At 41.8% G+C, this 15,163-nt stretch overlaps 1 protein-coding gene across 1 annotated transcript; it reads right to left on the minus strand.

Annotated features, from left to right (window-relative positions):
* Nucleotides 1-5,120: 5,120 nt before the first annotated feature.
* On the minus strand, nt 5,121-13,239 carry stmn2b (stathmin 2b). Its single transcript, XM_041052691.1, has 5 exons — nt 13,156-13,239; nt 6,790-6,885; nt 6,493-6,665; nt 5,750-5,941; nt 5,121-5,190 (listed from the first exon to the last, which is right to left on the minus strand). The coding sequence occupies exons 1-5, from the start codon at nt 13,172-13,174 to the stop codon at nt 5,131-5,133; spliced, it is 540 nt and encodes a 179-aa protein (XP_040908625.1). The 5' UTR covers nt 13,175-13,239; the 3' UTR covers nt 5,121-5,130.
* Nucleotides 13,240-15,163: the final 1,924 nt, after the last annotated feature.

Below are 15,163 nucleotides of genomic sequence, written 5' to 3' on the forward strand. Positions count from 1 at the left end.
CAAGAGTGATTTATTGTGTTGATTGATCTGTGTTCCTGCCCACCCCTTTAGAAGTTTCACCCACTGTTGTCGGCCTATCGAGAATGGCTTTTCCAGATGGTCAAGCAGTTGCCGTCCGTCAAGTTCCTGGGTGAAACTGTCCCCCCCTTTGTTTTTCCCCTGAGCTGAAACACCCAGTGTTGATGCCCTGGTTACACATAGAGGGTGGTATGAAAGGAGGGCTTGAGGTGGTGGAGAGTCACCCCCTTTTTACAGCATTTTATGGGGTGGAATAACCGAAACCAGGTGTTTGTTTGACTAAATACTGGGAACAGAAGTGAGTTACCAGCTTGGTTGAAATAAACTTAGCCGTGATTTACCCGCAACCTCTGATGTTCATATGGTGCTCTATTGTTTAAGCTCACTTCCTCAAGTTATGTTTCCTCTCTACAGTAAATTCTGTCCTTAACAATTGAAGCTTCACATATGTTTTACCAGCTTTTTCAGTTTTTTTCTCATGTAAATGATGTTAGGGTGATTTTTTATCACCTTGTCTCTTGTGTTTGCTCAGCAATAGCAGCATTGTCAGTCAGTATTTACCGAGAGGGAGTAATGCTTTATGCATCAAAGCAGTTACAGTAAAAGAAGGCCGTACAATTCTTTTTTTTCTGTCATTATTGTCTTTAGAGACATTTAGAAATTCCACCTCATCATTTCCCCCTCATATTTTGGTGTTTCCAGGCAAACCTCACTGTGAGTTTGTATATTTTACAGTTGTACAAAACATGAGCAAGCACTGACAAATTTTTCAGCTTTTCAAAGTTGTCGCTGGTGGTAATGACAAAAATCCCTGTAATTAAAAAAGTTCTGATACCTGTGGCTTTATCTGTGTGTTTTTATGCATGCATTTGCATGTCTGTTTGTTAAAGTGCTTAAAGGTATGAATGTATTTTTGTGTACAGGTATGTGTGTGTGCCTGCAGTTGTTTGCATGTGTGTGTATGTATATATGTGTGTGTGCGTGCACGTGTGTGCGCTCGCAGTACGTGGCGACGCCTGGTATCAGATGAGGCTGCTTGTTTCTCTCAGCAGCCCTCTGTGTGTGCACAGGAAACCATTAACAAGGAGGGGATATCCTGGACAATAGCAGCCCGGCTGGCCCCATGCGCTCCGTGGGAACTAGAGGAGGAGGAAAGAGGGAGGGAGGGAAGGCTGGAAGAGGATGGAGAAGGAAAGAAAGGAGGGAGTGAGCACAGAGTAGGCGATGGAGGGAAAGGGGTAAGAAAGAAAAGAACAGGGGGATCAAAGGAGAGAGGGACTGAGAAACTGTGAGAAAGGAAGTGTGCAGAGAACAGTTTTGTCTCTTTGCCATCGTTTCAGCTTGCACCAGCTGCACCTTCTGTTCTCAGCTCCTACACGCCATCTCTTCGTCTGCAGGACCAAAATTTTACTCACTCGCCAAAGTATCCCTCCCCCTTTCATCTGTTTCTCTAAAATGTCCGCTTTCTCTTTCCCCTTTGATCTCTGTCGTCATCCCCTCTAACCTTTTCCTCTATTACTGAGGATGATGCAGAGCCAGGTAATGATGTAAGCATCACTGCAGCCAAAACCACAAGGTCAATGACATTTATAGCAAAGACAACTTGTCCTTTGTCTCCCCCACCTGGTCATGAGTGGAACTTCAACACTGAAGCTCATGGAAAAGGACGACTCATGAAGAACCCTTTGCATTCAGTATTTAAGTAAAAGTAGCAGTAACACAATGTAACAATACCCTGTTATAGGTGGAAGCATTTATCAAGCGTCTTTATTTTTTTTTACTTTTGTATGTTAAAGTAATTTGATGTACAAATTGTACAGTAACCACATTAATCATTTATTCATTAACCAGTTTTTATAAATATATTTATGCAGTAACCATTTATGGATACAGCCAGTATATAAATAGCTACATATGGAGATAATTTTGTTATTTTTGATAATTTTATATACTGCTGTTTGTAATCTTCTATAAAACTGTACTTCTATTCAACATACTTATGCTGTATGCTGAATAAAATTAGTAACCAGTAACTAAAGCTGTTACATAGATGTATTATTTTTTTCCTTTTGAAAAGTGGTGAAGTGTAAGAATAAATATTTTTTTTATGCTTCAATAGGTGGGTTTCACGTGACGTCACGACGCAGCGGCGCGAGGGCGCCAAATTCAGATAGAGGGCAGGAAGCGTTTCAGCCTTTAGCTGACTGACACACTGAGAATCTACCGTGTGGGAAAATGCCTGTGTTTTGTGTAGTTTACCGGTACTCACTGGTGAGAAATATAAAAAAAAAACAGAACAACGCCGTAAAAGGTGGATCTTAATCCTGCGTCTGCGGTCGGGAGGAGCAGTCTGCTAATGCCCGTGTCTGCAGTGACCACTTCGTCAAAGGTATGTCAGCTAGCTAACTTGGTTTTTGTGGCTTTGTTTATATCATTAGGTTGCCGGTAGTCTAATATGGACTTCACTGGGACTTTTTAGGCTGCTCTAGCGTTTTAGGGGGCGTTGACTCAGTAGCCCAAATGCTATTTCGCTGTCATGTCATACTTCAGTATTTCTGTGTAACTGACAAATGAACCGCCTTGTATCCCTGTAAGATGTGTTTGTTGACATTATAGCCGCTATTGCTAGCTGCTAGCTATACACAACCAGTATAAGAATAAACACCAAACGATAATCGTCTTTGAGCCGTTTGGTACCAAGGCTGTGGACCCACCCGCTCACAATAAAAGTTATATGCCTCCAGGCTTTTGTAGGCTTTCATTTGCTGTTTCGTATAATAAGAGGACTTAAGTACGAGATAATTAGCGATCTCAACAGCCTCGATTGTACTTCATGAGGTACCGGTTACGTCCAACATATTGTTTGATTAACTGTGTGTATCTCCGTCTCGACACGGGATCTAAACCCATACAATACAGACTCTCTGATAATATTTCCTCCATTGGCTTTGACATGTAACTTACTTCCTGCACTCCTGAATACTCACATTCAAGTGGAGTACAAGTTCCATACTTACAGGTAAATTACAGGTAACTGAAAATGTCAACATGTCAATGGCAAGAAGTGAGCGAGCATTGACAATGACAGGTGCCCTGAAACTGATAAAGCTAAATAGATTGCAGCCCTTATTAACAATATTACTTACTTTCTGTCGGTTGAGTCGTTTTTCTTCTTTAACTGTTAATTAAAGACATAAACATGGGGAATGGGTGATGGGTTTTTATTGTTTTGTAATGTGGAGTTTTACAGAAATCAAGCAGCACTACCTGAATGCTACAGTATGTGAAAGAAGTCACTCTCCACGCCAGTTCCATTCACTGAACCCCAAATCTTTATTAACCACTGCTTGCTCACAAAGATATACGTGGAGAGGGGGAAACACACAAATGGACAGAGGAGAGAGAAAGAGAGAGAGAGAGGCAGGTAGGATAGTCACTGTCTGTGGTGAACAGCTGTTTACACACTGTGACGGTGTTGGTTTATAATTCACCGGATCAATATCACATGGCACAAACGTTTTGGTTATCTACCCGCCCTTTCTGGAATACACGCACACACACACACACTCACACACACCTATGGGCCTACCGTGCGTGTGTGACCGACAGGGTTCAACCTCAGGCTTCAACACCCCTGCTTACAAACTATTCGGATACTTTAATACACTCATATACACCTTTACAGATGGAAATACTGTGTTCATGAATCATTGTTGCAGTGATACCTGTTATGGCTTAAATATCTTTCTTGTGCCAACGTTTCAGTCGCGTTTACAGTGTCTTGGAGTGAAGTGCAATGATTCCAGTAGGCGGTGATGTTGATGTTGAGTACTACTCTAGCCTCTATGAAAGGTGGAACTTATTTGTAATTTCTCCAATGTAAGATTCACAGTAACAAGTCAGATCTCAGGTGAAGTTTTTTTTTTCTTGCACTTTACATTCTCATGGATGCAGTTTAACCTCAGTTATGTTGTATATTACAGTAACACGTGATTGGTCAGGGATGTTATTTGAGCTTTTCCGGTGCCAGATGGACAGAGTTTAGCGAGCTCCTCCATGAGCTCTGTGCTGTGATTGGCTAAATGCCTGCCCATGTGGAGAGCGTGAGTGAGTGCTTCTACAGTATGTATATATGTGGAGAGATGAAGAGGCTGCAGACGGAGGGAAGGAGGATGAGGATGGGGTCATTAAATGCTAAATTGTTCTCCTGTGGTTACAGTCACCATCTACCTCACAGGAGTGGATGTGCAGTGACGGCTTGCAGTCCCCACAGAAAGGCAAACTGTCCCCCTTCCCTTCTGCCAACTTCCCTGCACATGTCCCTCGCTAATTGGAACATTGGCATAAACTGGATGGAAAATCACTCCGACCAAACACAGATCCAATTTTTGCTTCCAGATCTGAGGGGTCAAATTAGTAGATGCCCACTTGAAGGGGCAAGGGAACAGAGCCAGGATGCGGGTCTTGTGAGGATGCAACCAGTCACAGCAGACATCAGCTAGCTGGCAAACTCACAACAAACACCTAAGCCTGTTACCACACAAGAGAAACCTAACAAAAAAAAAAGATTTTTCAGGCTGAAATGAACAAACAAAAAACATGAAAATGAACAAATTATTACATCCATATATACGCAGGGAGAGGAAAATTATATATAAAAATGGCACACTGCAATCAATACTTTTGCTGCTTGTATCGTACTGTATATAACAAAAAAAGAAGTATTTACAAAAACCAATACCCACTGTCACTTGTCAATTAGATTTTTTTCTTTTCTTCTCATTTGAAACGGAGCAAAAACATTCTTTTTTGGGAAGAGTGGGTGGGAGACATTAATTTTCTTTTTTTTTTTTTTTAAGCTTTTTTGCTTTTTTGTTTTCCACCCCCAACCCCATTTGAACCTCCCACTGTCTTGGGATGGTGTCTCAGGCTGTGGTAGTTTCATAGTAGTATGGGGGAGTATGGCAAGAGGGGGGGGGGGGGGGGGGGTTGGAGAGGTGGTGGGGAAATGGGGGATAAGGTGGTGGTGGGAAGGGGGTGTTCCTCAGGGTCGGGAGTGGTGATGGGGGGGGGGGGGTTTCTGAGGTGGGATGTGGAACTTGCTGGGGCTTCTCACGCTGTCAGTTCTTCTCTCAACTCCTTGTTCCTGCGCACCTCCTGAGCATGCCTCTCCTGGCAAAAACACAAACACACAGACCGAGGATGGTTTTTGTTTTTTTTTTCCTGATGCTGGCTCTTTCTTGATATTTTTTTCTTGCTCACTGCACCATTTCTCTCCTTTGACCTTTCCAGTGACGACTCACTTCATTTCCCTGTTCTGCCTGTCCTCCTCTCCACCCTGAGGCTCTTCTCTCTTCTTCTTCCTCCTCTCTCCCACCCTCCAGGCACAGGACTGAATATTTGTCTTTGTCAAACCCCTCGGTGCTAGAAGGTGTACAAGCCCTCCTTACTCTCTTCTTTCTAGTCTCCAACTGCATCTCTTTCTTCATTATTACATTTCACAAATAATATATCCCTCAGATAACAAAACCTAAAACATAACATGACTGAGGTTATGTTATGTTAGCATAATTAGACAATTCCCTGTATTCTAAATTACATGAATACTACTGAGTCACGGTTTTATTTGGAAGTTATGTTACAGTTTCCAAAGCTAAAATCTCCTTTCCTGTATGTTTTAGATTCAATGGATACAGATGGTGCTCAGTATATATAAAACCTTGCTGCTCACCCTCTCCTGCAGGCGCTCCATCATGGCAGCCAGGTAGGCCATCCGGTTCTCCTCAATCTGCTCCATCTTCAGCTGGAGCTTCTCCTCGGCCATGCGGCTGAAGTTGCTGTTCTCCTCCATGGCCTTCAGCAGCACGTCACGCTCGTGATCCCTTTTCTCAGCCAGGGCCCGGAGTACCTGTGCCTCCTGGGACTGAAGGAGGGAGAGGAGGAGGAGGAAGAAGAAGGACAGGCAGGTGATTTACTGAATCCCATTGGTCAATGTTTCTTAAAATTTACGCATGAGTCAGAACTGGTTCAACACATTAAATATCTGGAAGTAACAGAATTTCTCTCCTTGCCACCGTCCTCTTCTCTGACATGCACTATAATTTATATATTAAACCGCATGTTTGACCTACAATATTGGACATCTGGTGTTAAAAAATCTGTCATACTATTTTATTGATTGGGTGATTGATTTGTTGGTGAGTTGCAGGGATTTGTCAGCTGGTGGACTGACTGTATTGACGTTGGAATCAATGAGATGCAGGAATTAGCCGGTGTTAGATTAGATTTTTCATGGTAGTTTTGCAGTTGCTGTAGTCAATTTGATGCTCAATTGACCAAACAAGCAAACATCACATTGCACAATAGCAACATCGCAGGCCAGAAATTGTTTACTTTTGGTATCACAAAAAGCTTTATTACAGCTTTTTTTTTTTTGTGGCAGCTGGGTGTGAAAATGATTGGAAAAATCCTTACTCTCCTCCGGTCCTCAGCTGCCTCCAGTTTCTTCTGGATGTCCTCCAGGGAAATGTCCCTCTTTGGGGGGCTGGTGATGCAGTGGGAAACATCAGACACAGGGGAGGACGGCTTCAGGATGACCTCAAAGGCCTGGCCCGAGGCTCGCTTGTTAATGGGCTTGATGTCCATGTCTGCATGTGTGCACATTAATTAGAAACAAATAAAGAAACCCACATTTAGCTCTGTGTGACTTTTCATTTAAGCATGTTTCACAGAGAAGATGAAAAGAGGATCTTCAGTCTGGTTACCACGTACCGTCAAAGTCGCCCATGATGTTTTTGCGGCTCTCGGGGTACAGACAGGAGCAGATGAGTGAGAGAACTGAAATCTCCTTCATCTTCTCTTTGTAAGCTGAGGGGGTAAATTAAAACATGACTGTGTGTTAGTTTGTTGCTGCATGTAAAGCATAATTAACCCACTAACACATAAAAAGACGAAACATCATTAACCCACTTCTCCCTCCACAGGAGGTCCTTGATCAAGATTTTTAGAGGAAAAATTATTCATAACATCCTCAAAAAAAAAAAGTAAACCTCATCAAAGACTGTCTGGTGAAGCTGAACTGCTGTAGGTTTTGTGTAGATTTTGTGGCCTTTGTTTTCACTGCATCACGCGGGATGAATGAAATGGATGTCTCCTCACTTGGCCTAATTTCCCCACCAGCCAAGATGCTGCTGTCCCTACAGGATTCTCCACACATCATTAGCTATGCATTTCATTTCAGTCTATTATTTATTAACGTAGCCAAACCAACGCCCAATTGCCTCTCAGCCATTTTCTTGCTAACACCAAAAAAAGAAAAAAAGACGCTGAGACAAGTTTATGCTTTTCAGGTAATTTAAAAGGCAAACACGCCAGGATTTAGGTTAGATGCTGGGATAATATTTGGACTGTTTCTTATCTTCTTTGTGGCTTTTAGATAGAGGCTAACAGCCAAGGTTTTAGCTTATCAGCATAACACAGCAATATGACTGCCCATCCCATGGTCCATTTATGATCCAAAAAGTTAATCACACTGAAGCAAAGCTGGTATGAAATAATACTAGCTGTATTTGGGAACCTGCGCCCTGCTCAGTATGGTGGGAAGAGTGCTCCGAAGGGCAGACAGTAAAAAAAAAAAGAAAGAAAGGAAAAAAGAAAAGAGAAGCACAGCCAACCTTGTCTCACCTTGACTTTTTTTTTTATCCTGTGCATTTGGCACCTACTACTTTGTAATGTGAACCTCAAGTCCCTGCAGGGAGAACGGCAAAAATAAATGCACTACACTGCAGGTTGTGAAATATTCTACTTTTGCACATGGCTGCTGTGTTCTGTCAAGGTACACTGCCTCATGGTGCACATTTGCATGCCAACTGTCATAGTAAGGCATACTCCATCATCTAGAGCACAAGGCCTGCAGGGCTGAAATGTGCCACACTGATTTGTGCTTTGCAGCAGGCTTACGGTAGCAAAGCCAGAAATGAGATTTACTGCAAAAGAGCCTCTCCATGGTGGAGTACAATGTACTGTATGATTAATCCAAATCCTCTTCCTTACTCTTATTCCCTTCTCACTCTTTCTTCTTCTCCTCTCTGCTTCTCACTTTCTGCTCTGCAGACGGGAAGACGCCACAGTAATGTGATCAACTCTCAGATGTAGCTCTCACTACTCTCTGATGGCCTTGTTAACCCCTTCCCTCAGGAGGAAGTGGGAGAGAGTGAGAGGGTGGTAGGGGTGAAAAAAAGAGAAATTCTAAAAAAAAAAAAAATGAGAGGGGTTGAGTAGGAATGGAGATAAAGGAAGAGACTGGTAGAGAAACTGAAAAGTATTTCTCAGATGTAAGGGCTGTCAATGACAAAAGAGTGGGTGGAAGCAGATGGAGAGAGATGAGGATACACTGTTTGGGTGGGGCTGAAAATCATGCTAACACCTTTCTGATTTAAACAGAAATCACAGACGGGAGGATTAGGAACCAGGAAAGGGGGCAGCTCCCAGTGGGACTTGCAGCGGCCATCAACTGCCCCCAGGACAGCCTAATGGAAGGCAGCCACCTCAGGTGGATGGCACTTTAATTTGTAATTAGAAGACCGCACCATTTCTGCTGACATGAGGGGGAGAACAGAGCTTTTGGAGGGTTGTCACACGCTCATTAAGTGCTGTGTACATGTCAAGACCCCAGCAGCTATTTTCTCCCACACACAACCCCACTTGACAGCTCAAGGCTCAAACAGTTAACAATTCAGTGGAGCAGGTAATATGGGTTAAGTGCTTACGGAGCAGATCAGCAGAGATTCTTGTTTAGTGGTTGCCATGCTCTGGTTGCAGCCTTTTCTGTGGTCAGTGATGTTTTTAAATTGAAAATTTAGGCCTAGATTTCTAGTTTAGGACTAAAGCTAAAAATTATTTTGATAAAGTAAAATACACTATCTCACCTGTGGTAGGCTTTGGCCTTAATATGATTTAGATGTTATTTAAAGAGTCTTTTAAAGAGTTTTAATCTGTCGATTCTTTAATTGATTAATCAGTTAGTTGTTGGTTCCATAAAACACATGAAAACTGTGAAAAATGCCAAGGGGAATGTCATCAAATATATTGTTTTGTCCAACTCACAGCCCACAACCAAAATATATCCCGTTTACAGTGATATAAAACAGAGCAAAGAAAAAGCTGTAACCATCAAATGTTTGGCATTTTTGTTTAAAAAATTACTTTGCAGATCACATTTGCAAATTTTCTGTTGAATGATTAATAAGTAATTTCAGTTGTTGCGCCCCTGAGATGGTTTGTTTAGATTTACTTGAGGTGAGTATTGTAAGTTTGGTTTTTGCCATGTCTGCATCAGAGTAAGTTTCATTTCTTTATTGTCTTAGAAGATAAGCCCTCACTGCAAATTTAAACTGAGCTGTAGCTCTCAACCAGAACCTCCAAGATATTGTTTTTATATACATAATCAAAAAATATGAGATTCTCTACTGTGCAAAAATATGAAATTGCAACTTTATTACTCCAGAGAGAAAATATATTTTTCTTCCATAACTGCTATAGTAATAAGCTCATTCCCCCTGGATCAGACTCATAAAGATGATAAATGATCCAGGATGACATTCTTTGTAATTCCTCCGCAGGAAATGTCCAAGCACCCGTGTTTGTTCATAAATGCTGGCTGAGTTTTTTATATGCTTTTTTCAAAACAAGAATACAAGATGAGACAAAATAATGTCAGACAGGGATGACACCACTTAAATGCTCCCACTCTAGGAAGCTGGTTTCAACCAGTCAGCCTTGCATCCTCTCTCTCTCTCTCTCTCAGAGAGCTACTCCTCCCGTCCTGACCACAGACACGCAGCCAGCAAACTGCACTTCCTCTTTCAATCCATCAGCCAAAGAGCACAGATCATCAATATCTTCTGTACCTCCTCCCCCATAAGCATCCCTCTTCCCCAGCACCTTCTGCATCCCCAAGCCTCCATTTCACCTGTTGCTAATGTATTCTCACTATCAATCCCATCCTCTTGTTCTTACTCTGTGTCTCTGTTTTTCTCCCACACACTCTGCATCTCCTGGGAGCTTCAGTTCTGCATTAGCACAAACTGCCACACCTCTGTTTTGGTATTTTTCTTTATTCCTTATTTCTTATTTCTTCCTCCCTGCCGCCAGCTTGTCTTAAAAAACAACGCTATTACAAGAATTTAAACAAAGAACGGTGCTTTAAGAAAAGAGTCGCTTAGGCCAAAAAGGGCTAAAGTGAACAACATATGAAAGATATTGTTGAGAAGGCTATGGACAAACTGCCTGCTGAGGCCAACCCACGAAGTGTGAGTGTATCAGAGCATTCACTGCCCTCCTGGGATCTGTAGTTTCACAGCAGCATGGGCCTGGCACCTGAGTTAGGCCCTTTACTGCAGGGCCACTCGGCAACAATATAATCACAAAATTATGAAGGTATTACTAGAGCAAAATTGGCTATTAAAGGAAACGTTATTGCACCCAGATGATCAAGTGCAGTTCAGGTATTTGATTCAGAGGTGCTGGGGCTTGTTGTAAGTTTTTTTTTTTTTTTTTGCTAAACCGCACCCTGTATCTGCCCACAGAGATCAGGGCTGCAACTATGATAATTTTCTATTAATTGATTAATCTTTTGGTTTATAAAATGCCAAAAAAAAACCCCATTACACTTTCCTAAAGCTCATTGTGCCTTGTTTTATCTGACAGTTAGTCCAAAATCCACAGATATTCAGTTTATTATCACAAACAGACCAAGAGGAGCAGCAGCAAATCCTCACATTAGAGAAGCTGTAACAAGCAATATTGGCTTGCAAATGATGAAGCAATATCCGCTTAAAGGAGCAAAAGGGTTTCTGCAAAATATCTGAGACAAATAGGTAACAGCGTGAGATGTATAGATAACCTTTAGATAAAATCCAATTTGCTAAACTAGGATGACAAAATGTCTGAACTGTCTTACCCAGATGTTGATTTTTTCAAGTGATTATCAAACCATGAGCATATGGCATACCATCACTGCTGGATTGATGTCACTTCTTCCTCTCAGCCTATCTTAAAGAGCAACAGTCATCTGAACCAGTAATGGGTGTGTGCTGCATTGATCAGTGGGGCTCGATGATGAATCAGGATGACTTATGAGACTTTCAAGCTTTATGCACATGGCCCATAATGACAATAATGATAGAGGTGGTAAGATGAGACATATAGCCGGATTTGGACATGACTAGTTGCTTAAAATTGATGGCATTATTGTCCAAGAAGCTTCTGTTTCTGTGCACCAAGGAATTGATTTTAGGGCACCAGCTGAATGACCACACCTAATTGGATATGACAAGACTGCACGATAAGGATCAGGAAAAGGCCTTAGAGGCCTTAATGCACACAGGAGTGGTTCTGAGCACTAGTTTGTTTGTGGAATAACTGATCCATTTTGTAGTGTAGAGGCCTAAGGATGTCTGTATTTATCACTATCCTCAATTCTCCTCCAAAGAATTTTTAAAAAAGCCACAAATTCATATATACACAGTGGTATTTATCCTTCCTTATAGTCCTTAAAGTTATAGAAGATCATTTACCCATGAAACTACAGGTATTTTTGCTCCTCCATTTCATAATTGTGAAAAAAGTTGAATTAAATTCCAAATATGATTCTAAAATATTGGGAGCGCTACGTTTCTAGAAAGTCTAAATGAACTCAAAGACCTGCTGCGAGCTGACTGGCATGGTGACTGCTTTCTCCCGGAGTGTCTGCTCCCTGCCCATCCCATTCTGCCCGTTCACAGCTCAAATCATGGAGGAAAGAGGAGGAAGGAGGAGGCAAAGGAGGAGGAGGAGGAGGAGGAGAAGAGGGGAATAAATATAACAGTCAAGGTTTAGTTGCCGGTGTCCCTCAGCGCAGACACCATGCAGGACCCTTACTGCTGTCTGTCTGCATGCCCCTCCATCCATCAAGCGCCTAGTCAACCAGAAAACAAACAGGCTATCCTCTGGAGTGGCCACACACACATTGCACTTTTGAGCCTTTTTACACACCCCCGATTAACCCTCACACTTTCCTTAATGTTCGATATGATCAGCATATGGGCTTCTTTTTTTTTTTTTTTTATAAAGCCTGCAAGTCACATCTAGTGTTTATAGGCCAGAGACAATTCATAAAGTAATATATTCAAATCAAAATATATCATGCCTTCATATGGATTGGAAATTCAGAGGCTGACACAAATACAAGGCCTTCCACCTGCCATAACACCCAATCTCATTTAATTCTCCAAAATGACTGTAACATTCCATTAAAGGCTCGATTGTGGCCTGGTAATAATGCGGTTATTGAACATTATGGGCCACGTTTACAGTCAATAACCTTCCTAACAGGACTGGAGTCTGATATTCCTGAGACGACATTCATTTCCATCGCCAGTCGTAAATTCTTCCCTCGACTGCAAAGCATTTCTGGATAAGGATGCTCTATCTTTTTTTTTTTCTCCCCCTCTCTCGCTCATTCCTGCCATTTGCGGTCACCTACAAAAAAAATGAGTCCAGCAGGGCTTTACAGACACAGCTACATAGATTGGCCCAGTTTTGATAAGGTGATTTGTCACGGTGAACCGCTGCACACCACGAAGAGCGGCTGGCTTGCTTTGAAGGGGACCGGAGATGTTGGGTGGGGTCGCTGGCGCTGCATTATGCTGCACGGCTCTGAGTCAGGCAACAAGGGGCAGGTGCGGCAGGCAGGCATCGACAAAATACTGCTGTGTGAGGGGGAACATCGCCTTTCTTGTGCTGATATGGATTCATTCTCTTTTATTCGCTTGCTCTGAAGTGCATTTAAAAAATATGCGTCACTGAATCCTAGATCTCATCCTGATCGGCACTCATTCATATTTGGGATCAGACGAAAGCAGCAAAATAAACTCTCTTCTTATTTGCTAAAACCAACATGAAAATGCTGCTTCATTTTTACAACTAAATATTTTTTTTTAGAAGTGACTTGCAAAGGAGTTTGGCCGCTCCCTCTCACCAACCCTCAGCATCCTTTTGTGCTATGGGTGTCGCCACAGCCTGTCAGCATCCTCAGACCTGCGAAGCCGCTATCTCAGAAAAAATATATACATATTTATGTAAAAGTGCAAAACTCACCGATTGCGGTCTTGGCCATTTCTGTACGGTGGTGCCGGGGCGGGTTGACCGGAGGAGTGTGCGTCGGTTGCTGGATGCTGTATCTCGGGGTGGAGGGACTGCTGGTAAGGCACTGAGTCAGCAGAGACGGGGGTGCTGGTGCGCCTGGTGGTCTGAAATGAGCTGCGTGAAGCCAGCGGGAAATAACTAGGGCAAGATCGGAAGTGTGCGGACGTGGCCTTCACAATAAAAGCCTAAAGAGTTAGACGCAGGTAATAGCAGGTAATTACTTTCTTTAATATGATGCAACCATTAGTTGACAGAAAATGAATCTACAATTACTTTGATGATTGATGAGTGATTTTTCAAGCCAAACCAATGGTAAACTGAATTTCTTTGGGTTTGGGGTGCTTGGTTGAATGAAACAAGCTTTATGAGTATCAGCTGGATGGAACTTTATATTAAGGTTCATGTTACTGTTTGTTCTCACCATATTCCTTCACAGGGAGAAAGGATGTTTTTTGGTGAAGCTGGGTTATATTGAGTCAAAGAGGTTCTCTAAAAGGGAGATAGAGAGGTGGGCAAACTCAGTGCCTGGTTATTTAAATCCCTTGTCAAAACACTTATCCAGTGGCATTGTCCTTACAGATTACAATTTTGTTTGTTTAATTATCATCTTATTTTTATACCAAACAACCTGTACTTTATTGTTTTAACATATAATTATATTATAAGTTATTACTGTACGGTACTCTTTAAAGCTCTTAGAAATGTGCTGCTTAAATGAAGGTTTATTTATTTTTAATAACATAAGCTCGACCTGCTGACAGGTCTTATTTATTGTTTTGTTATTTGGCACAACAATACCATCCAGCATTGTAGGTTATTTTTCCGACAACGCACCAAAACATTGCATCAAGATGCGCCATCGTTTAAACGGCTTTATTTTGAAATGAATACTAGGAAGTCTTCACATATAATCAGAGTGACTTCACACTGGCTCAGTAATAAGCATTTATCTGCCTCTTAGAGCATACTGGCTATCATACTCCCTTGATGCGCTTCTCCTAGCCAAAGCCCTGACAAATCCAATGTCCCCTTGTATTGGAGAGTTCAGGCCGAGCTTTGAAAGCTAGCAGGGTGGGTGTTTCCCTCTTTGTTTCGCCAGGTACAGAAACTCTGAGCTCGTGGTCCTGAAAGACGAAGGGAGACTCAAGGATAACATTTATTTTTAGGATACTTAATTTTTTAATATATATATATTTTTTCAAAATATGGGTTTGACAGTTCCTTGCAAGTCACGTAAAATCTCCATTCTGGAAGAATCGGGCTGAAGCAGTACAACCAGTTGCCCAGTGTTTGTAAAGTCTATTTGATGACACCTAAAGCTTAAAGCTTCCCATATAATCCATGCAGACTGCAGAAAATACTGACGGTCAAATCATTGTCTACATGCCAAATAAATGGGGGAACCATTGACGAAACAATCACTAGGTGGCGGCAAATCTCAATTTAAATGAGCTCGAATAGAGCATGGCTTCAGGGACACAATTTTACAACACGAAAATTTCAGAACAGAATAATTTGTTTTATACCCTGCAGATCAAGCTCCGTTAGGACAGATATTCAGCAAGTCTTGTTCAGTTTAATTCACCAGTTTTTAGCCTAGTTTTAATGCCTTTAACATGAATCTATGTATGACTTCCAACTCTTACACCCTGTAGGCATGTACCGCACAAGTCCCCATTTGCTCAGAGGAAACACTTCGTATCAGGTGTTTGCATAGATAACAAAGCAGCTACCTTGCTTCTGTTTATTTACATAGTATTACACAAATGTCAAGAGTAGGGCCAGAGACCTTAGGAATGGTCACTGATTAACCATAACATAGTGTATAGTTGTGGTTTGTAATGATGCTGTGGATTCAAGTAGAACAAGTGAGTAGATAACTTAATTTGAAAGTTGTAAAGAAAAAAAAGATTGACTGACATGGATGAAAAAAAAAATGCAGTGCAATTTAACAAATTGA

This window comes from Toxotes jaculatrix, chromosome 13, assembly GCF_017976425.1.
Source record: "Toxotes jaculatrix isolate fToxJac2 chromosome 13, fToxJac2.pri, whole genome shotgun sequence".
NCBI classification, from domain to species: Eukaryota; Metazoa; Chordata; class Actinopteri; family Toxotidae; genus Toxotes; species Toxotes jaculatrix.

What these genes read in the sequence shown, in the direction of transcription:
- stmn2b (XM_041052691.1), bottom strand. An exon ending in CATCATGGGCGACTTTGACG is followed by an intron (nt 6,666 to 6,789) that starts GTACGTGGTAAC and finishes GCACACATGCAG; the next exon opens with ACATGGACATCAAGCCCATT. An exon ending in CAGCTGAGGACCGGAGGAGA is followed by an intron (nt 5,942 to 6,492) that starts GTAAGGATTTTT and finishes TCCCTCCTTCAG; the next exon opens with TCCCAGGAGGCACAGGTACT.